This window comes from Sebastes fasciatus, chromosome 5, assembly GCF_043250625.1.
Source record: "Sebastes fasciatus isolate fSebFas1 chromosome 5, fSebFas1.pri, whole genome shotgun sequence".
NCBI lineage: Eukaryota > Metazoa > Chordata > Actinopteri > Perciformes > Sebastidae > Sebastes > Sebastes fasciatus.
This window is the reverse complement of record NC_133799.1, coordinates 10,973,670-10,997,901: the sequence shown is the minus strand read 5'-3', so window position 1 is coordinate 10,997,901 and position 24,232 is coordinate 10,973,670. Positions and strand designations below refer to the sequence as shown.

Here is a 24,232-nt window from a genome sequence, read left to right as displayed (position 1 = left end):
AAGACGAACGATATAACTGCTTCTGTTCCCTGTCAGAAAGGGCTGTCTGACGGAGAGGTAAAGCGGCTGTGGATGGGAGCAGCAGAAAAATGTATTTTAGCCACCTAAAAAATTTTTAATTTAAGGGTACACTATATTTATGATATTGTCACGGCTTCACCTTCATCAGACAGCCCTTTGCGACGGGGGACAGAAGCCGTTATATCGCGGCCTTCAAAGCTTCCAGACCAGACTCCATTCACAAAAAAAGTAATTTTACCTCGAGGACACGGGAGTTGCTGTCTAAGTTACTGTATGTAACGTTATTACACTGACTTCAAAGCCCCAGAAAGCTAGTAAGTGGACCTTGAGGGTTTCCAAGGTAAAGAAGCAACTTTCACACTAAAGATTTTGATTGAACACTCTTCTGGTTAGTTTATTACGCTTAGACAGAACAAATCTGCTGGTGTTTTATGTCTGTGGCATAAATCTGAGCTATGAGAACATGTTATGTCCTCTCTGTTATACAACTAAACAACAAAGGCAACAGATTCACACCTCTATGTAGGTGTAACTCCTGATTGGACCGACCTGCGCTGAGCTCCAGCTGGGCCCTGCCAGCTCTACTGATCTGTAGGCGGAGTCTAGCCTCACTCAGGTACAACCACACTGTGCCCTCCTGCTGCGGGAGGTCAAAGGTCAAGAGCAGCCCAGCCTTATTCCATGTGCGAAACTGCAGCTCCACAGAGACGACCCCTGACGACCACGATGTCAGTCCTGGCAACTGCAAGAAGCTCTGGGAGTCAGTGAACGTCACAGCGACTGAAACCTGCTCTGCACAAGAAAAGGTCACATTGCCCTGAGAAAGAGACGAGGGAAGGGAGAGAGAGACATGATTATGAAAGAGATAATAAAACATGAATATTCAGTAGTTGCAGAGGCTGACTCGGTTTGACTCGATGTCACAGAGGTCTCATCAGCAACTCTCTGAAAAAGGACATCTGTATTACCATATTGACATTAGCCGAGGAGCTAAAATAAGCCGGGAAACCAGAAGCATCGGGGTCACAAAGCGTTTGCACCCACTTTCACCATTTGTCTCACATCTCCTAATCCCAGCATGGCATCAGGAAATAGCAATTATACAATGGATGAACTGTTTTCAGAAAAATTTGAGAGGCATTAGCATGATTTAAGTTTCCATTACACACTGCAAAAACTAAATAACCTATGGAGGGAAATAAATATATATGATATGGTTAGTATAATGTATTCAGGAAAATCTCCTATACAGCACAATGTGAGGCACAAATTGTACATTGATCCCCATTAACATAAAATTCGTATTAAATCAACTTTTATGTGATGACTACTTTGCACCAGAGTGCAAGTTGCCACTTTCTCTCTTTCCCTCCTCCGCGTCTCCTTCCCTCACTTCTCCTCATTTTCATTCTCCACCTCCTTTCCTCTCTGATCCATTAATTTATTATTACGTCTCTATTTTTTGTCGCTAGTTTTTTTGCTTTGGGCTTTATAACTCAAAAAAATGTGCAAGTGATGACATTGGCGATGATAATGAAGGAGATTATGAGGATGCTAATGACAATGATGATGGCGGGTTTAAAAATGAAGAGGATGATGATGCAGATGATGAAAATAATGATAATGACAATAATAATCGTGACAGTGATCATTAGCATAATAATGACACTGATGCAGAAAAGGCATGAGGGAAAAAACTGTGGGAGGAAGAGCACAAAAAGTCTCAAGTGAACACTTGATCATGGCAGCATCTGACTATAATGCAGGTAAATGATGTTAACAACTGAGAAACTACTGGAAAAAAACATGAGGTTTCATGTATGTGTTGTTACAAAGTTGAATTACATGAAGTCAGAAAGTAAACATCAGAACATATGCTCAGTAAATGATACACTCTAGATGCAACATATAAATAGATGTATAAACAGATGGCTATAATGTCAGACATACAGCACTCTTGTAAATAACACAGATACACTGAATGTGTGTTAGCTCACCATAAACAACACAAAGGCAATATACAAGAAAGAAAGTCATCATAGTGTGCAATGATACAACACCAATGTAATAAAAAATACTCAATGTATTTATATAAATATCATGTAAATAGAACAATTTATGTTTATCTGAGAAATCACTTATTTTCTAGTCAACTCTGTCAAATAGCACTCAACACTACAATACCCATAAGCCCCAGAGACAAATCTACAATTCTACACTGTTCAGAATGCTTCGGTTTAGTAATCAGTGAAAAATACAAATAAAAAATACACATCTCCACAGTTACTGATTCAAAATTGACCCAGAATCCAAATTTGAATTGATTCAAGCTGATGAGTGCATTAATAGAGTTTTACAGAGCTCTATGCACAGAGCACATGGAAGAAGTTTGCCTTCAGGGCTTTCTGCCTGAAATTTCCTTAGCTTTAGGCAACACACCTACTTGGTTAGGTTTAAGAGAAGATCATGGTTTGGGATCAAATAAACCCTTCCAGGCAGAAAGCCCTGAAGGCAAACTTCTCCCATGTGTGAGCTGCATCTGCAACTAAAACTCCTCCATCCACGAATTTTAAGATTGCTGAACAGATGTTTCTTGGGATTTACATTTGCCTTCTCTCTTTTTGTGCACACAGAAAGAAAATCAGGTTCACTGAAACAGATTTTTCAACAGCATTACTGATTCAACAAGGTAAGATTCACACCAATTCACGAGTTAGAGGTGCTCCTATGGCCAGGCCCAATATTGTCTAAGACATTGGTTCCCAAACTGAGGTGAAGTTTACTTTTTCTGACATTTCTCAAATATTTGCTTTTCAAATACTGTATAATTGTATCTTTTTATTACTAAAATGAAACAATCTGGAGAACATCATTTTTAGGGTCACATGCCTAAAAGATTAGGAATCACAAAAAATAAACTGTACTTTTACTTCTGAAGCCACCTGATTTAGTCCTTCCCAAATCTGGACTATGTACCTCTCCTACTCTAAACTAACACATCCTCACAGTCCCCGGTTTGTCTTTCTGATGAACGCTGAATGGCAGATTTCCATAATAATGTTTCAAAGACGCTGAAACACAAGAACTTACCACCACGGAGGCCTGGTGGTTGTTCTGTTTAGCCAGGTGGATTAGGTTGAGGTCGTTGTAGAGCAGGTTTTCCAGGCAGCCATGGAAGTTCCTGTTGGACAGAATGGGTTTCTGCAGTCCGTGGCTCTGGACAGCTCCCACACTTAGCTGCGCATGAAAAAAACACACGTAAAAACAAATGTACAAGTCACCATCATCCTCTGTAGGATTCAAAGGTTACTGACGTTTTCACAGTGTAAATAATATACATTGACAGAAACTCTAATGATGGGAATAGAGAACAGCAGTTATCCGATTCGTGACATCTCATGCCTGCGTGTCTATCGATTTTTCTTATTGATAATTTCTGACAGTTACGCATGCACAATGACGCATACGCACACTGTATCATGTTTCAGTTTGTTTTGGACTGGAGCCAGGCGGAAAGAAAAAAAAAACACTCAAAAGCATGGCGCTATTTAGCTGAGGGGCACACCTTGTTTTTCCCTGATAATGCGACAGTGTGAACAACAAATCCGTGTTGAAATCGGCAGGAGGAGAATTTGTAACGTTACCTGTTAGAAGCAGGTGGGCAACACAGTTCTGTTTGGTTAAATAACATAGTTAACGGAGGTGCCATTGAGTTACAATTATGAGGCGTTCAAACTCTGCTCAGTAAAATGACTATTGGGTGAAGGTAAATTACAACATTATCATGATGTGTTCAAATGTAGAGAGAGAATTATGACATGTTTAACTTCCTAACAACTTATCACGATTTTTTTTTTGATTAAAGCAAATATTTAAATAATCGTAATCATTTGAATCGTGTGTTTTTATGCAAACAACCACTATAGATGACAATAGTAAAGTACGGTACAGTACAGTACCCTCCCAATCCCCGAAAAACAGGGCTCCCTGGAAGCCACGGTGTAATTCAAACACTGTAATTTACCATGTATATAATGTTTTTTATGTAAAATATATCAAAAATTGAATGACATCAGATATAAAATGTTATTCCTTCATTTAGCGCATAGATTTCAAAAGTGGCAGACAAAAAAAAAAAGTTAATTTCAGACCCTGGCTGCCATATTCCATAAAGGACAAAACTTTTTGTAGCCACCTTTCAAGTGTACAGGTGTTTGATACATAAAAGACTAACTTCTAAATAGAGTACCACTTTAAAACGTGTCCTTCTATGTGCTGAAGAGTTTCTCTCACCTGGTGAATGTCCCAGTGGCTGAGCTCAGCCGGTATGTGAACCTGATGAGTGCTTTTATCCACACTGAGATTGAGGTGAGTGCTGAGCCGCTCCAGCTTTACATGGTGCCAGTGCTGGTCATCCAGCAGACTACCCACAGAAACAAGAAGCTGCCCGCCGGAGGACGAACTCACACCTGCAAGGAAGGTGAGGATGTGGAAAACAATCAATTGTGTTGTTGTCTTGATGGTGGCTGAGCAATGACTGTAGCTAATACAGAAATCCTCTTATGTGCATTTCCTGCTGAGGAACTTTGATTTTTTCTCCTGAGGTGTACAACCTCAAAAAACACGTCGAGGTCAGCATTCTGTGTCCTCCTCCATAATGCATTTTTAACAAGGACATGCTTGAAGAAATCATTTTAAAATGCTTCCTTTGTCTGGCAGTGCAGGAAATGCTAAAGGAAGGTTCATGTTTGATTTATCAAAACAAAAAGTCGTGGAAACATTGCAGCTTCAGAAGATTATTTTCATCTTTGTTTCAAACAGCGAGGGGGTCACCGAGGTCACCCTCTCTCATTAGCGAGCGAACATATCTGTATGCTGGCAGGGAGGAGGGCCGAGTACGATAAATGATGAGGCTGCAAAATGACAGCAGGACATAATTAATGACAGACCCAACACCAGCAGGTCCAAATTGGTGGATCCATCTCTGCATCCCCCAACGTGTTGGGAGAGGAAAGAGTTTCTGCTGACTGAAGGAGCTACAACAGAAGGAGCGAGATACACTAAGCCATTAATTATGAATGACATTTCCTTTAATGGAGATACAGATATAAAGAGATAAAGACAAAAGGAGATACAGATATAGATATAGAGCGATATAGCGATAAAGAGATATAGATATGGATATAGAGAGATATAGAGATATAGATATAGACATAGCGAGATATAGATATGGATATAGAGATTTATATTTATATCTCTCTATCTCTATATCTAGAGATAGAGAGATATCTTTATCATAGATAGATGCATAGATTGCATTTAAAGAAGTAGTTTGACATTTTGGAAAATACGTCTGTGTTAAAGTCCCTGAAAACCTATGTTCTCAACCAGAGAACTCTTCATCACTCTTCTTCCTATGAGTGATGTAGTCCTAGATGAACACTCATTTTTCAACTGAGAACAGTTTTGTTTACTTCTGTATTTCGTTTGTGCTCATCTCATATGTTTGAAGTGAGGCTCAATTGGAAAAAGGTAATGTCATTTACTTCCATGCACCAATCAGAGTAAACATTTATTTTGTTTTTATTTCATGTTTCTGTGTAAATGAGGCTAGCTATCTTGTTTGAAGGTTGGTAGTTATTTCAAACCTCAAGGCAACCTTAATCTATATTCTTTCATTTGTAGAAACCATCTGGACTTTTTTTGTGTGTTTGTCTGCTTTGTTTTCAGCATTGTATTTTCAGGTGTTGTTGCCATCTAAACAGCTCTGTTTTGAATCAAACTGTGATTACGGGTTTGATTGCTTATGTTGGCAGCACTGTAGCCTAGTTGTCGAGTGCTAAACTTTTAATTATAATACCAAAGGATGTCTTTTTTTCCAAACCTGGTTATAGCTCATCTAATCAACCATTATCTGTAACTGCTTATCCTATTCAGGTTCGAGGGGAGGGGGGGCTGGAGCCAATCCCAGCTGAGATTGGGCGAAGGCGGCAGAATATCACAGGGCTGACATATAGAGACAGACAACCATTCACGCTCACATGGACCCAATGGATGCGGAAGATCGCCATTTTGGCTTCATGCGCCACTGAGCAACTCTCATAGGAATGAATGGGAGCCCGACCTCTTTATACATCCATGCTGCTCACCAAGAAACAGCACGTAACTCTTCACAAAACCACAAATTGTTGTTTTTACATGTCTGCACATAGATTAAACAAAATGCAATACAATGTGTTCATTAGTGAGCTTTAGAACTGTTGGTATGCTGTAAAACATCACACTACAATTTTGTGGAATCAACTCTTCTTTTATGATTACTTTAATGTAAATATATACTGTAAGTTATTGAACTTAATTCCTAGTTTAACATTTTCACAACTCATTAGAAGACTTTGAACAAATGACCCAAACTTTTTTTATGTTGAACCAGCTTAACTTGGATAACTTGGGTATTTTTCAACCTGGACTTTTCCCATGTTTTTGTGACTAATGGGGACAACACTTTTTGAAACTGGTCCAGTATTGAGGAAGTACGCTGCAGCCGCTAAACAAGCTGTAATGTAATTATTTGGGGAAACCTGGTACCATCAGTTTACGTCTGCTAAAAGTGCTTGTTTTCACAAAAAGTGTTATCCCCATTAATCACTTAGACAGAAAAACGTGGCCCAGGTTGAAAACTATAGAAGTTATCGTTTAAAATGTTTTACAGTGCTTCTTATTTTCCCCCTGCTTCCAGTCTTTATTCTATGCTAAGCTAAGCTAATCGCCTCCTGGGTCCAGCTCCATGCTTAATATACAGACTGAGGTTGATAACAGCATTTCCCAAAATGTCTAACTATTCCTTTAATGCCATGTGATGAGGTGACATATTTGGTTACAACTTGAATAAGTGGAAAATAGAAAGGTGGCGATCGATGCAAGAAGTCTGAGGGCAAACAATTATAGAAACACTTGACGTTCATTCATGAAACTCCCTCTCCCTTTATTACTCTCCATCAGTCTTAATTCCTCTCACTCCTCCTCTCCTCCTCGCCTCGCCTTCGAGGACATTGTGAGGAAGGAGGTTCAGTCTGAGAGCACCCAAACTAAGGAGCACAACTGTGTTACACTGCAATAACTGCTTGATTTATCCATACTGAGTAGACTAATATTGAATGTGCTTGTCTTTCAGCAGAGGAGGCTGCACTGAAGACTACTTTCCACTTTCCCGGAGTCTACCGCTCCAGACAGCTCCCTGAGGCAATATCACCTTATCATATTCTGTCTGCTATTCCATTATGGCTCTTTGCTCGAGCTCTAAATCTGTTTATGAAGGACGACAATGACAAGGTCTTATCAGGAGTGACTGTCATAATTGTTTCAGCATTTCAGCGCCACGTGGTGCTGCTATTTGAAATACAGCTTGACTGTAAAAATGATGTTCTTTCTCTAAACCAATTCTCAGCTTTAGTCACAGTTGAGAATTTAGTTTATTGCCATAAAACAAGCTGGAAAAAAGGAGGCAGTGCAGTGATATTAATGGGAGGAATGTCACTGGTCTCTCTCTGTCTCTTCAATTCAATTCATGCAGGCTTTACTGGCATGATGTTTTGATCAAAACCCTGTAGCCAATGCATTTGTATAAACAGAGTAAAGTAAATAATACATAAACTGACAAGACAGTATATAGACTGAAACAATATTATTTAACACGTGATAACATTAATAAAACGTTTAAAGATCAGCAAGAAACAATACATGAAAGTATGTCTTACTTTAAAATAATAAGTTATGTAATTGTAGTTGTTGACAGAAAACCAATCACCTACTAATTGATACTTAATTACACGTTTTAAGTATTTTTTCAAACAAAAAAGCCAAAAATCCTCTGGTTTCAGCTTCTTAGCTTCTCAAATGTGATATATGTGTCAGTAAACCGATTATCTTTGGTTTTGGACAGTTGTCTGGAGAAAACAAGGGACTTGAAGATGTCATAAGGATTTGTGATTGTGAGAAATGGTGATATATCACAGTTTTTGTTCCATTTTATGAAGGAGTGAATATTGCACATGTGTAATGTAGTAGAAGGTGTATTACCAGCAGGGGGGCAACAAAACCACTCACTTAGGTTTAGGCAACAAAACCACTAAGTTTAGTTTAAGAAAGCGCCATGGTTGGCCTTAAAATAAGTACGTAAACTAAGTAAAATACATACAGAAACAATGTCATATAAGTACGGAAACCACATCATAATCGTCAGTAACGTCACTTGCAAAACAAAACACCTGGTTTAAAATCCTGTGTTTGTTGGACCATCCACCTCCCCTCCCGCCTGCCATCTCCCTTTTTATTCTAAGTCACTAGCTCTGAGCGTAGCTTATTTACGTGGATGCATTTACATTGCTGTCAGTACAGACAGCAATGTAAATGCAGAAATGACACACCTAAAGCAACAACAGCATTCTTTTTGCATGCTTTTGCCTTGCACATTATTGCATTATTATCATACGCCTTTTCATGCGACCGGGCTGAATCATAATGCCCCAGTTTGAGTAAGACCATATACTCTTTCTTTCTCCTATTGTCTTCAGAGTGGCCAGTCATTTACCTTTCCTTGACTATGCAGCTATGTGTGTAGTTTATCATCTTTTCTATTTTGAGATAGAAACTGTATTGCGGCTGCACACAGAAGTAAACAGCAGTAAGCAACTTATTATACAGCAGGGGAGTGTGTTACAGTAAGAATCCCATGGCTATCTTAGCAATTTCAGGCTCCTCTGAAAATACAGAGGCTGCTGACTGAAACTCTTATGAGGCTGTTTACAACAGTAACTCCTGGAGGCTCACTGTAAATCACTGTAGAAAAACTGGAAATAGAGTAAGCAAATGCATTAGTAATCGCCACGATTGTCTTCTATTTTCTCTGCCAACTAGCACACTTTGTCCGGAGACATTCATCTGATTGTAGCTTTTGTTGCTCTGTGCGATTAGTGAAAACATTTGTGATTACGATGATGTTTCGTGACTGTAAAATCTGAAATATTCAGTGTTTTTTCACATCATAACCCAGCCAGCAACCACAAAACCAACCACAGCAGAAAAGACAGGATTTCGCTTAACATGCAACTTGCCCTGCACGCCTTCCTGATGCCATCCCAATTTAGTCAGCAATACTTAACACCACTCGTCCAGAACGCACTGAAGCAAGACACGCCAGCCCTCCCGTGTATTTACTGCTGTGTATTACAGCTTTCCCGTGACAGTTCAGAACGGAACTGAATTATGAAGCAGTTGGCTACATTAGAGCAAACTGACATTTTGATAAATGTAAAGCAGAGGGGAAATGAGATGGTTTTGGATAGCGGACATAAATCTTAATGAGCCAGCCACTTTATTCCAACATGCTTGGACAGCCACAGGCAGATAGAGAGGGTCTAACTGTCTCACTGTTGTATTTATCTGTTTGTTATGTCTGTCTTTCTGTTTTCATTCATCATTAATTTATGCTAATGGTGGTTGCACTGTGTCTAACAAAAACACATCTGCTCTGGCCAAGCTCTTAATGTTTGTTTGATTACAAGCTACACATATCACTGATGCTCAATGTTAGCCATCATTAGCTGTCTTTGGCTCTTCTGTGTCTCGGCCAGCTTGTTGTTTATCTCATGATGCATCACTGTTAAAGAGAAGCCCCGGACCGACAGGATCAGCTTGCCAAATGGGAGAGATAAAAGTATGAAGAGCCCCAGAGAGTAGCTCACACTCTGGAGCTATAGATATAATGCATCTAAATCTTCAGGTTTTATCTTTGCTCCCTTAGTTTAAGCTTTGCTTCTCTTCTCTTGAGCCAACAGCTGACTGTGGAGGAGCATGCTGTGGCTCAGGGTGGATGCTCCAAGCTATTGATTTAAATTACACTGTCTGCAGACTGCAAACTCCTGGGAGAGTGTGAGGGAGGGAGGAGGATGTGTGAATGGGAGGGAGAAAGAGAGAGGAGAGAAAGACAAAGAGCATGCAATCGAAAAAAGGCAAATAATCACCTCTGAAAAAATTCTAGCAGGGGCAGAATTGGGGCGACAACATATGAGAAAGACTGTAATAAATAACAATGGAGAGAGAGGAAAATAGAAAAGGCAGAAAATGAAAGGGAAAGGGGGCAGCAAGGCAGGCAGGAAACAACAAGAGCCAGAGAGAGAAGCATACAGTGACAGTGATGTGATTGAGTTTTTGTTTTTTTTCCACTATTGGCTGCAACACTGGATTATCATAGCTCAATCTAATCTCTGCTCCATCACAAAAACGATCAGTGTTTATTTTCGTTCCCGGCAACCCGGAGTTCTTTGAGCAGTTTGTTGACTATCAGCATGGGTCTAGCAGCGAGATGTGACAGGCGTCACTCAGGGAGCCGATGTCAGACTGATGGCTTTTGCAGATAACGCCTCTCTACTGACAGACAGACAATACAACCAGAGAATTGAGACTCTTCCACCCCTTCCCAACTGGAGGGAAATTGGACAATATTTTGTTTTTATTATCAAGATGTAGAGAAGGAGTGAGAGAGAGAGGTTAAGATAAGTGGGAGGAAGCAGAAGGAGGTATGAACTACAGCTGACTACAGCAAATTTACATTCACTTTATAATCTACTCCATTTCTGATTCAACCCTGTCTCTTACAAAATTACCCATACAACTAAACTGCATTCTCAATTACGTTTTCCTCCCAGAATACGGATTAAACACGTGGTCGACACTGTAATTTCAAACAAAACAATTCAAAAAACTAATGTTGTCACAATAGTGGAATTTCTAACTTCGATACAATACCTTGAAAAATATTGATATTCAATAACAAATTTTTGCTACCAAAGGGAAATATTGACACAACATTGAGGGCATCAAATTAAAGATTTAAAAGATAAATAGCGGTGTGTGTGTGTCAATTCGCTGTTGGAGAGAAGAGAGCAGAAAACACATGTGGTACCAACCTGTGTATAGATATTGCGGGAAATGAGTATTGAAACCGTTTCAAACATCCAGTATCGATATCGATACAAAAAAAACTATTTAACTTTGTTAGATTTAGTAAAAAAAGCATAATGGTTTGGCTTAAAACTACTACGTTTGTTAGTTATTAAGCTACGGACGTAAATTAAAATAAGTGAACAGGGGACAAACAAATGTAATCCGCAACAAAATACATTTCCCTCGAAACATAATTCACGATGCAGTTTCATTTTATGGGAACGTAATTTTTAGGAGACAGGGCTGTTCTGATTGATGTATGTTATTTTGTTATTTTAAAAGATGTGCTCTCTTTTATTATTTCTATGACTTATTTGCTACCTGCCAAATTGCATTATTTCTCTGTAGGGTCATTTCCATAATGTTGCCAGACACTTATAATACCAATCTGAGCCTGTCAGTTGCGTATGTAACGTTACATTCCCTCACTTGCCCTCGCAGCTCGTTTTCTGGCTGCCGGTTACAGCATTATCCCTCATTACTGGACCAATTTCAAACAATTGTAGTCCCCATTAGTCACTTAGACACAAAAATATGGCAAAAATAAGGTCCACGTTGAAAAAGTTACCCTTTAATTTAGGGCAAGAAATCCTGTTTTGCCAGGAAATATTATTACAAATTCCTGCGACGTAATAATTTACGGGATATAATTTTAAAATTTCAATCCTAAATGCAAAAGAGTACGGAAGCAGCCAGATGGCATGGTTGATGAGAGCTCTGCCATATGGCAATAATACAACGGTTTGGCAGTCCAACAACACCTTAGGTTTAACCTTGTTTACACCAACACACGCACACACACATTACCTCCCATAGCCTGCTGTGCTAGCCCACTGTGCTCCACAGAGTTCATCCTTAACACATGTTGCTAACATCCATCATAGATTAAAAGGGAGAGAATATGAAAGCGGATGTCAAGCTGAGAGAGAAACAGAGCGAGACAGGGAGAGACAGTTGATCGAGGGAAAGTGAGGAAAAGGTCTGGAAAAACGGAGACGAGACTGAACAGGTTTTCCCCAACAAACAATGCTGTCATCGCTTCCACAGTCATTGACCTGCAGCTGCACGCCTGCAATGGTGAACTGCACCAATTCCCCAAGTTTATTCAAAATCTGATTAGTTTTGTCTGAGATATTGCTTGTGACATATGGATAAACAAGTAAACACTGTACGGAGCTAATCAGCATAAGCAGAAAGAAGCATAATTCCCGTGAGTTTCCTCAAAATTGGATCAGGAGTATCTTAGAAATCACATCTGACAAACACGCAAGCAATCCAGCAGATGGACGGAGACAGACTTGAAGCTCCCTCCATTTCATTGTGGGGACAAAAATGTGCAAGATATTAAATTCCCCGTATAGAGACGGGGTGGAGGATGCTCTGGAGCCTGAGAGAGTGCATAATTACACTGTACGGTTTAGGCGTTTAGCTGACATTTACTCAGAGCAATGAACAGATAGATAAAGCTGCAGAGTTTGCTGGAAAAGCCGTCCAAGTTGCAAAGCACTTAATTAAATTCAAATATCCAAAGTTTCAGCCAACTTACATCACCGGCTTTCAACCCAAGTCCTCAGGAAGTCGACTGTGGCTGTGTTTTGTTCTACCAACAATTTAAACTGCGTTAACTCGATGTTCCAGGTGTAAAATAGTCCATAACTATACAGTACGGCAAGACTGAAAACCAGCAGGACTTAAAGCTTTAAGTAACAAAAGCACAAAATGATTGTAGATCCATCCAGATACTCATCTATAACCTCACCTAAACCAGGAATTGTGTTAAAAAGATTGCAATCTCTTTTTTAGAAAACCTTTTTTGATTGCAGAAGTTTATATTGAGTAAAGAAGCACTGAATGGTGCTTTCATATATATTTCATAGTAGTGTTTCATCACTGTATAGTGTGTGTATGTTACATATACTGCACACACTATATAGAACATTATATACTTTAATATATTATTTTGTGTACTGAATTTATTATTCATACTAACCCTGTGTCTGGACCGCAAGCGTATCACGTAACAGATACGGTCTCAGGTTAATCTGTGCAGCTGTCTACACCGGCTCTGTGCAGGCTTGCGTTTCAGCTGCGAGTTTATTTAGGCTTCCATCCATCCATCCATCTTCAACCGCTTATCCGGGATCGGGTCGCGGGGGCAACAGCTCCAGCAGGGGACCCCAAACTTCCCTTTCCCGGGCCACATTAACCAGCTCTGACTGGGGGATCCCGAGGCGTTCCCAGGCCAGAGTAGAGATATAATCTCTCCATCTAGTCCTGGGTCTTCCCCGTGGTCTCCTCCCAGCTGGTCGTGCCTGGAACACCTCCCAAGGGAGGCGCCCAGGAGGCATCCGTGCTAGATGCCCGAACCACCTCAACTGGCTCCTTTCGACGCAAAGGAGCAAGGACTCTACTCCGAGTCCCTCACGGATGACTGAGCTTCTTACCCTATCTCTAAGGGAGACGCCAGCCACCCTCCTGAGGAAACCCATTTCGGCCGCTTGCACCCGCGACCTCGTTCTTTCGGTCATGACCCAACCCTCATGACCATAGGTGAGAGTAGGAACGAAGATTGAACGGTAGATCGAGAGCTTTGCCTTCCGGCTCAGCTCTCTTTTCGTCACAACGGTGCGGTAAAGCGAATGCAATACCGCCCCTGCTGCTCCGATTCTCCGACCAATCTCACGTTCCATCGTCCCCTCACTCGCGAACAAGACCCCGAGATACTTAAACTCCTTCACTTGGGGTAAGGACTCATTCCCTACCCGGAGTAGGCAAACCACCGGTTTCCTGCTGAGAACCATGGCCTCAGATTTAGAGGTGCTGATTCTCATCCCGACTGCGTCACACTCGGCTGCGAACCGATCCAGTGAGTGCTGGAGGTCGCAGACCGATGATGCCAAGGCTTTATTTAGGCTTGAAGCCTATTTTTTTTAGATAATATGCACGTAAACGTGAGGTGGATGGCCAATAAACACTACATCTTTAATACATTACTATGATCTACTACATATTTTAGTGTTTTAACATTATTTTATGATTTTAATTATTATAATTTGATCATATTATTTGTATTCTCTAATTATCTGACCTTGTTCTTTGATTACATTGTTCTCATTTATTGCTGCTTGTTTAGTGATTCTGTTTTGAAAAGTGGTATACAAATAAAAAATTGTCAAACTCTCAAACTTTATCAGCCGCCGGAAAACATTCATTGTTTAGTGTGAGATTGTCACCTAGCTGTCAAAATATTTAGTGCAGGCCTTGCTCGGGCTCAGAGAAAGATACAACCTGTTTCAAATTAATCTTATGCATCAGTGTTGATGGAAAAATAGATCAGGAATACTCACACATATAACAGGAAAACTGCACACTCCACAGAAAGTTTGGCTGCTATTTCAATGCTCGACGATTTGAAATTTGCGGACACGACAGAAACGGTTAACGACAGTGGCTTCAGTGTTGTGTCAATGCTGTCATGACGTGAGCGCAACGCTGAGGCGACGCTTGCGGCCTAGACACAGGGTTATACCTACATTGAACTGTATTGTACACACATCATGGCTGTAGGAGTTGATCTACTGGATTTGGGGATTTCTTTTTACACAAATGTTTGCACAATGCTCTTATATAGTGTAAGGTAATGTAATATATTGTATATTGCTATTTAATGCCACCTCTTTAGGTTCCTTAATTCCATATTTAATTTGTATTAGTTTCATTTAAATAGTTCTGTATCTGTCTTCTTGTCTCTGTGCTGCTTTAACATGTGATTTTCCCTCGAGTATCTTTCTAAATATGGAAAGAATAATGTTGATACCTTGTTGGTGGTAGAGCAGCAGCCGTCCCTTCTCCAACACCAGAGTGAGGCTGTGATCTCTCTGTCCCTCCGCATGAAGCAGCGTCCCAGAATTCCTCAGGGTTTTAAACTTCAAAGAGACGACCTCCATCGCCGTCCAGCTCGGCCTCACGCTCCGCCTGTAGACCAGGCTGCTGCTGCCGTCAAAGTTGGCCACGTCAGAAGCTTTAGAACGACAGGAGGAGGAAGAGCTTTATCATACAAACAGAGATACACTTTATTCTTCAATAACAGTAATACTTGACGTATAAACATGTGTTGCGTTCAGTTTGCTAGTAGTAGTTGTAAGCGTGTAGCTTTAATCTCTTAACATCCAGCGTGTATATTTTGAATCCCCACTAGAGTTTAAAATAAAACGTCTGTGAGTTTTGAACAATGTTTGGCTAAAAAGTATGAGTTTGTATTGAGCAACATGTGGGGTTTAAGAGGTTAATGTGAAAAACGTCAAGTCTTGTTGTAACTTGGCGACTATCACACCTATAGAGGATGTGTGAGCTTGTGAATAAAGAAATATTATTGCCAACAACACAACAGGAACAATCTTGACTGACATTCAATTTAGGATGTTTTTGTTGCAGTGACCTCAAGTGCTTGATTCGCTTGTACTGTATTTCACAGTGGAGGAATTTGTCATGTACTGAAAGTTTCCATTTCAATTCAATTCTTATCGAACACCATATGAGACAATGTGGTCACTGTAAACCTCACCAACAACAGCCCATATTTTCTAGTGCACGACTGTATTTTTTATTGTTGTTTGAAGGTATCGATTTCCTCTCTAAACAAACTTTCTAATGAGCAAGAAAACTGTTGGCCCCTTGATGTACAAACCCTCCAAACACCGTAGTAAAACCATCTGGTCTAGTGTCTGCTACTGACTACAGAGCAGCAAAAAAGACCAGCGAGAGTAATTAAATTACAGTGTTGTGAAAGCAGAAATCATGTGAATCTGTAAAATAAACATAACTGTGTTCCCAGTATCATCAGTGTTTTCCTCAATGCTCAACGCTCAAATTAAAGAATCATGCACACTGTCGACCACTTGTACTCTGTTTATTTTTTAGATTCTTTGGTTTCTTCACAGTCAAGTTTTTGGTCCTAAGCACCATTGTGGTGATTGTTTTAGGGCCCTTTAACAAGCCATAGTCTGTTTTGCCAGTCAGAATCCGAGTGAAATTGATACTTTTGGTTAGTTTTCTATTTAGTCTAATTCGGTTTCACAGCGCACAAATTAAAGCCGACCAAATCAAAATCGAATTTATCTTTTCGTCTCGAGAGTTGCCACTTACAGGGAATCGTGGACTTTGAAATATTGCTGTTGAATCCCTTCTCCTCCAGTTTATCTCAAAGGACTGTATAAACGTCACTTTTTTGCAGACTTTATTTAGCATATTCTGTATGTTTTCTGTTCAAACCCGACTTGGGGCCCTTCTGTGTGGAGTTTGCATGTTCTCCCCTTGTTAGCGTGGGTTTTCTACGGGTACTTGCTCTCACAGTTGAAAAACATGCAAGTTAGGTTAATTGTTGAATCTAAATTACCTGTAGGTGGGAATGTGAGCGTGAATGGTCTGTCTCTATGTGTCAGCCCTGTGATAATCTGGCAACCTGTCAAGGGTGAACCCTGCCTTCACCCAATGTCTTCTGGGATTGGCTTCAGCCGACCCGTGACCCTGAATGGATGTATGTTTTCTTTGGCCAAGATGTCAAGGAAACATCTGCAGATCTGGAGTTCTGCAGAAGTCCAGGTCAGTCCTCTCCCACTCATGTTAACCTGTCATTGACCTGTGTACATCTCAACAAATGCCCACATAGGCAGCCTGCGTGTTGGTTCGCTTAGAAATGGTTCCAGATCACCTCTCACAAGCGGAGTCGGTTCAGTTGCTTTGGGTTCACACCAGAGTATGATTACTGCGTTCATAACCGCCCAAACGAACCACACCAGGGGTTGAACCACACCAGAGTTTGATTAAAATGAAATAAATGTTGGCTTGTGAAATCACCCTTAAATGGTGACTAAAAAGAAAAAACATATATATTCTTGAGTACACTAAGGCATTGATCATGCTTTTGAAGGAGTTACATTTTATATCTTTATTTTATCAAAATCAAACCTTCTGCAAAGACAGTGTTTGAGTCTGTTCTTTTCTGTACCCAAAATCCGGTGCTGATAACTACAGCCAATATACGTTCTTATTCTAAGATGTGACAAGTCACAATTGTTAAGTATGAATAGAAGAACTTGAGCCTGTTTGAACCATAAAGTAAGCTCTCTTTGAGCCATAAAACAATCAATCAATTTCCTGCCTAACCCAACCCTGTATTATATCTGTTCGTTTATGGTTAAGAATAATTAATGCCTCAAAATAATTATTGGGTATTATCTTGACACATGCAGCATCTTTGATCTACGCCACTGAATATAAATAAATGTTCTAAAACTATGAATATTTCTAGTACTTTTACACTTATTGCAATAATAATTACTATAATGTAAATAAGCCTGCACAGAAAAAGATTGATACATAATTTTATGTTCATATCTTCATTTGATAGACATCTTAGACATCTTTTTTTTAAAGGATTAGCAAGATCCAAAACTGACAAAGAAGTCAAATACAGAGATCGGACTTACTATAACGACATCCGTATATCTCCAGTCTGAGTCCGATCCTCCCAGTGGGGTTCCAGTCCAGAGGAATCAGGCGGAGGTAGCGGGCTATCACCGGCTCTTTAAGTTTGTACTGGACCACAGTGTCTGCATTACTGTTACCTGGAAAAGCCTGAAACAACACCACATGTTAGTTTGCCTCATTTTTACATACAACCACCCATGTTTTACCGGTAGCTGCAGCAGCGAAGATCTGACGGGAAACTTTTTGCAGTAATTAGTTCCTTAGTAGACAATGACAGAGGATCTCTTTTGTACTTTGATGCTCATAGGTGTTATGCTCATGGTATTAAGGGAATGTATTCGCTTTTGAATTTTTGCGGCCATCCTAGAGACTAAAAGTTATAACTTTCTTTTGACAAAGCATGACATGTAAATAGAAACATGTTTGTAATTAAACAATATTTAAAAAGAAGAGATGCACTAGCTCTTGTGCAGAAAAACTCTCTAACTTCCCTGATCCTAAGACAGTCTTTCTGCATTTTAAAACTTCGAGCTCACAGAGAGCATTGATCCTAACTGCTGATGTCTCTCCCTTTCTCTGTGTCCAGTGATCAATAACTCTGGGACCTATTCTGTGTCCGTATACCAAGCTTCTCTTAAAAGACTAATGGGCTCTATTTTCCCAATCAGCTGCCTGTGGGAATCCAGTGGGATTGTTGACAGGCAAACAGCTCACATACTGTAGAGCAACACCTGCATTAACATCGGTGAGGGGACGAAAACAAGCTGCATCTGTGGTAATGTGTGCATGTGCTCTGCTAGTGTCTGTCCTCCCTACTTCAGAGTGTGTGTCCGCTGAGTGTGTACTGATGTGGCTATGTGAGTGAAATTGGCTTCCCCGGTGCTGCATAATTGTGATCTCAGTGCCGTCTTCAGTGCTTTGAAGGGCTGAGCCGGCTGAGCAGCGGAGCGTTAAGCTCAACAAACGGCTCTGTTTCCTGCTGAGGAGGCCGAGGAGAGCGGCATCTCATTTACTTGCCCGAGCATGTTTTGAAATATGAGTAGCCTCTGACAAGACCTCAGTCAAGGAGAGGGAGAAGGGTAGAGCATGAGATGAAGAAGAGGAGGAGGATGAGGAGGAGGAGGAGGAGGGATGGCATGAGAAAGAATCAGAGAACAGTGGCAGAAGAAGTACTCGGGTTCTTTACTTAGGCTAAGTAAAAGCAGCAATACCACACTGTAAAAGTACTCCAATACAAGTAAAAGTCCTAAAATGTTCCTCAAGTAAAAGTACATACAGTATGTATCATTAGCAAAATGTACTTAAAAATACACAATGCAGCAAATGGACTCTATTGGCATGTTTCACCAAACCGTTCAGTTCAGTTCAGTTTGTTACACTTTAGAATGGTTATTTTCGCGTTTCCACTCAATTCTTGGCGCCACCTCGGTCAGGGTTCCAAGCGAGCTGAGCCGATACTAGAAGATGGCGTTAAACACCGCAGACCACTGATTGGTCAGTGAGAATAGTTACGAGGGTAACACGGGAAATCCTGCACAAACCTGCCGTATTTTAATAACCAAGCTACTGTCAATAGCGACTGCAATTTTGAAGTCACTCGACCCCGATTTTTAAAAAAAGCAGCTCGCAAAACTACGCCGTACAATTGACGAAGTGCAGACGTTCCTCTTTTTGGTTGCCGTTGAAATTATTCAACAAGTGTCCCATTGAAGATGATGTCGTGGCAATTTAATGCAACACCGCTGCGGCGATCAGCGGAGAATCCCGCCTACACTGAGGGGGTACTCTCCATGATGGAAACAGGGCATAAAGAAAAGGACCTGGTACCGATAGTGAGTCGAGTCGAGTCAAGCAGAGCTGTACCATGCAGAGGAAACACTGCTTATGAGTATTGTACTATCCCCCTGAAATGTAAGGGAGTAGAAGTCTAAAATAGCATGAAATGGAAATACTCAAGTAAAGTACAAGTACCTCAAAATGGTACTTAAGTACAGCACTTTCCACCAATACAAACATGTGACAAGGGGCCCAAACAAACATAAGCCATATGCATTAACAATGCATTGTACATAAATTAATCCAATGTTTTTTATGTAAAATCTTCATCTCAAAAGTAACTACTGACTAAAGTCAAATACATAAATAAAATATATAATATTTGCCTTGTAGTGGATTAGTATAAAGTAGCAGCAATTAGTCTGAATTAGGATTAGGAGTAAGATTTGGTGGCATCTAGCTGTGAGGTTGCAGATTGCAACCAACTGAAACTTCTCCTGTGTGCCAAGCGTGTAGGAGAACTACGGTGGCCGAGTGGAAAACACGAATGGCCCCATCTAGAGCCCGTGTTTGTTTGTTCTGGGCTACTGTAGAAAGATGGCAACCAGCTCCGTGAAGAGGACCCGTTCTGTATCTAGATATAAACGGTTCATTCTTAGGTAACGAAAACACGATTCTTATATTCAGGTGATTATACTTTAAAGAAAACAAACTTATTAATATTAAATTCCATTTCTGCCAATAGGACGCCCTAAATATTACACACTGGCCCTTTAAGTCAATGTATTCATGTATTTTCCACCACTGGAGAGCAAAGGGAGAAAGACGGAGCATCTAAGCTGACAAGTCGGTGAGAAGCTGCGACTGATACAGCTGTTTTTGCAGTCAAATCTCCTCCTTAACTGACACGCTAAGCTGGCCTGACTAATATATGGAGCTTTAGAAACACTCCGAGAGCTGATCTGGGCTTATCACCTTTCATGCTGACTGTTAAACCAACAAGTTTTTAAGCTTTAAGGAGTCATACCCTGTTCTCTCTCTTTTTAGTGATGACTCTGAGGCTTCAGACAGTTTCTATCCTTCACTGTGAGAAAACCGTATCCTGTCAAATCTGACTCAAAAGCTGTTCTCCGGGCTGCTACTGTAACAAGAAGGGTGTACTGACATGCTTGACTGCCTCTGAATCATATCTAATGCTGTTCAATCAATGGAGGCCGGCATGGCTTCCTGTCATTCTGACATACTGTAGTTTGCTTGGTGGTGATCAGTCATTCTGCAGTCCAGTATTCTCTCTCCTTACTGAAACATAGATGGGGCACTAGCTTAAAAAGTGCTATAAAATGCTGGAAAATAGGGATTTTAAGAGTGAAAACGAAACACTGGGGAACATATGCAAATATGAAAGCAGAGGAGAGCACCTCAGCTGTGATTTCTCCCCAGTCTGCAGGGAGAACTTCATACATGGGCTTGAATATCAGAATATTTAAGTCACCACATGCTCATGTCTCAGTCAGCTTCCTCATTCACATTTACATTTTAGACACTGAGCTGCCCCTGTTTAGACTAACTCACAATGACTGCGCTGGCAAGTGTTCCATCAGCATCTTGCTTGGAGACTGATGATGGACACCTCTGCCTCTGCAGGAATCAAAGCTGTGACTTTTTGTACGCCAGGCAGTCTTTCTAACAACAGCACCAGCCTCCCGTCAGCAGAGGTTCAACTGTTTGACAGCAACTCCATGCAGTCGGCAGAGCCCTGCCCAGGTTCCTTTCATTGCTCCATCCATTATTAATAAAGAGTGAAAGACTCCTGGTGAGCAGGCTTGCCGCTGCAGGCAGTACCAGTCTCCACAGATCATGTAAATTATGTCTATGATAGTGGGGCCAAATATATTTTAACTTCAATGAACCCGAGTTTTGAGCTGCGCTACCTCCGAAGCTGTGTTCTTATAAATATTAATGATATAAATGTGTGATTTTTTAACCCAAATAACTACAAATGTCCATTTCTAAAAGCATATTAGAAGTTTTTAAATAACTTTTCTACATGAATCCAGTGGTTTTAATCCATTTCAGTACAAAACCAAATTGCTTTGTATGGACTTTGTGTGGGAAATTGTTTGGAATAGGTAATCCATTCCAGCAGACATCACAGAAACAGTTTGGAAACTTTCCTTTGTACCATATTGAAAGATGCTTCAATAGCCAAGTGAATTCATACCACAGTGAAATTAATTATCAGATATATTACGTTTGAACAAAATTAGTTTGTACGTGTCAACGTCAGAAGGCAAAAGTATTTTTAGGTGTTCTGAACGGCGATACTCAAAGTTTGTGTGAAAAGCCTGCCGTCACAGAGAGGGCCACACACAATAATAGTTTGAATGTGGAGATTATGGCACACATTATTGGACAAAAGTTTCTGGAAGGCATTCGTAGAGTTGCACTTGTTTGTTCACATGAAATGTGATAGAAATTGTTGCGTAAAGAAGGAAAAAAGAGATCTTGAGAGAGATGTTTAAAACCATGCCCACTTTCTCACCTCCATCTCCCATCTCTGATGTCAGAAAGGTGTAGTGGGATGGAGGTTTCAGATGCTGTTTGACTATCTGACAAGCAGTTTAGTTGGAGCATATGCCTTAATTAGCTGCTGTCTGAAGCAATGTTGTTTTTACAAGCATTTCCCTACCTGCTGATGCGTTTAGTCCTACTGACCTGCAGTATCAGCTTTATGTAACTATGTTATTTCAGCTGACCAACATGTTGTGCTTTTATTTGCAATGCCAAAGTTTTCTGCAGACAACTTATTGATAAACTGGTCGTCAAACACACTTTGTAAAACCTGCACTCTCCAAACTTTCAATGTCAATCACATTTTAAATTTAAATTTGTGGTTTGGAGTCAGTATGCAAGAATTGCTTTTTTATTGATGCTGTTTTCCAAAAGCTTTGCACTTACAGTATAAGCAGCCCTGTCTCCTGGGAATTATGTTGATATACGTGTATTATATTTTACGATTTATGTTTTTTCTAGAGTCGGAAAATGCAGCAATCTTGGCAAATATGGTAATTAACAAAATGTCCTCATTATGTTAATAAGAAAAGTAACATTGAGTTTCTCTCAAAACGTATTTGCTGTTGCAAATTAGTTGTGTTTTTCCTTTTTGTACTGTTTTGGTTACTGATTACTGTAGGAGAGTTACCCCTAAGCTGTCTTCCTGCCGATGTTGTCTCCAGTTGTGTCCTGTGTCGCTGAACATCAACAGGTAAGCCGTCAGCCAATCAGAGCTGCCGTAGCGCCCCTGCGTAGCAACAGCGGTGATCCGGGTCCGCCTCCCCAGATCGACCTCCAACCATTGGTATCTGTCCGAGACGAGAGGGGACCAACCTCCAGCTCCTGCACAGCGGACAGAAACACAGAGTGTGTGTTAATGATGACAAGTGTGTGTGTGTGTGTGTGTGTGTGTGTGTGTGTGTGTGTGTGTGTGTGATGGAGAAGAGGGGAGATGCAGAGGCTTGCAGAGGTGAAGAGCAAAGATCGAGAGACAAATTGTAGGACTGAAATGTGATTCATTACATTTTAATCTACTTGAAATGAATCTTTAAAACTGAATATATAGGGTGAAGTAGAAGCTCCGTGCTGCGATTTTAAAGCTGGACAATAATCAATCTCACAGTTTGGATATGAATACAAACTGCTTGTTTATACAGTATGTTTGCGTAATAGCCATAGATTAGTGGTGAGGAGTTTGCAGATGACAGGAATGCCAAAGAGAAGGGTTAACATAGTTTATCCAATGTGTGGTTTTGATTTAAGTCCATTTACATGCTCACACATTTAAAACCCTGCAATATGGGCCTTCAAACTATTCCTCTGGTTTCATGATAAATACTAAATCCTCATAATCAAAGACATGACGGACTGTGCAGCACTAGGATGGTATTAAAAGCTATTTGATGATGATGCGTCCTTCCATTTAATGCATCGCCTCTGGTTTTTATGGGTCTCCCAAGGCGACAACTCTAAGAGCGAGTGGAATATGCTGACAAATCATTCATTCACATTCATCCACACTGATATGACCTAAATCACTGAGCTAAAGCATTTGTCCTTTCAACAGTGATTTGCAGCGCTGACGTCCCTCCTATGTTTTTCAGGGTAACACGCGCCCTTTCCGTCCTGGCGACAGCTGTTGCAGCAGCTGGAGAGGACATCCAGGGATGTATGAGATTAACTCACACGGTGTCCATATTGTAGTCTAAAAAAAGTTAGTCCCATCAGAACTGTACAACCCTGGAGGATGTGTGTCACCGCACTGGCAAATATGCCAATTATATGAAAATGATTAGATTTTGATACCACTGTATGTATTAAAATAATCATTTGACTAGTACAGTGTGACTGGTCATTTTCAACATCTCATTTTCAGTTTAAAATGCATGAATGGCATTAATATACACCCACTGTTCAATGTGATTTGACACTAATAGGAGGCAAAGCAGGAAACTGGAATGACTTCAGTTATACCAAAAGACACTAACTTGTAAAACCTCATTGGAACGCAGCACGACAGTACAGTATGTGGCTACATCAACACTGTGTGGTATTTTAACACCTTTTCAGTTATATTGAGGTGGAAAAAGGCAAAAGTCTACATCAGCAGACACACATCTCTCACCAGCATTCACCCCCCTTTAGAAGTATTCCTGTTTTACTGGCTTACAACACTGATTCAAAGTAGATTTGATGGAGTTTTTTGACAATGAGAAACAGAAAAAGGCCATTTAATGTTAAAGTGATGACACATCTCTATAAAGTATGCAATAATAATGTATAAATCCCCAAATGACCAATGAAACAAGGAATAATCCAGCAACATCATTCATTATTCATATTCAACATTAATTATTATTAATTATTCTCAGATGGATATTGCTGTTTG

General features: G+C 40.4%; 1 protein-coding gene across 1 annotated transcript in view; it reads right to left on the bottom strand.

The window, feature by feature from the left end:
- LOC141767575 (contactin-associated protein-like 4) overlaps positions 1-24,232 on the bottom strand; it is a 110,284-nt gene that overhangs the window by 49,533 nt on the left and 36,519 nt on the right. Inside the window, exons 3-8 of the mRNA XM_074635043.1 lie at positions 22,493-22,686; positions 17,514-17,661; positions 14,843-15,046; positions 4,315-4,490; positions 3,112-3,258; positions 571-838 (exon numbers count right to left, since the gene is read on the bottom strand). Of these exons, the coding sequence (XP_074491144.1) occupies positions 571-838; positions 3,112-3,258; positions 4,315-4,490; positions 14,843-15,046; positions 17,514-17,661; positions 22,493-22,686 (1,137 nt within the window). The remainder of the gene's footprint in view (positions 1-570; positions 839-3,111; positions 3,259-4,314; positions 4,491-14,842; positions 15,047-17,513; positions 17,662-22,492; positions 22,687-24,232) is intronic.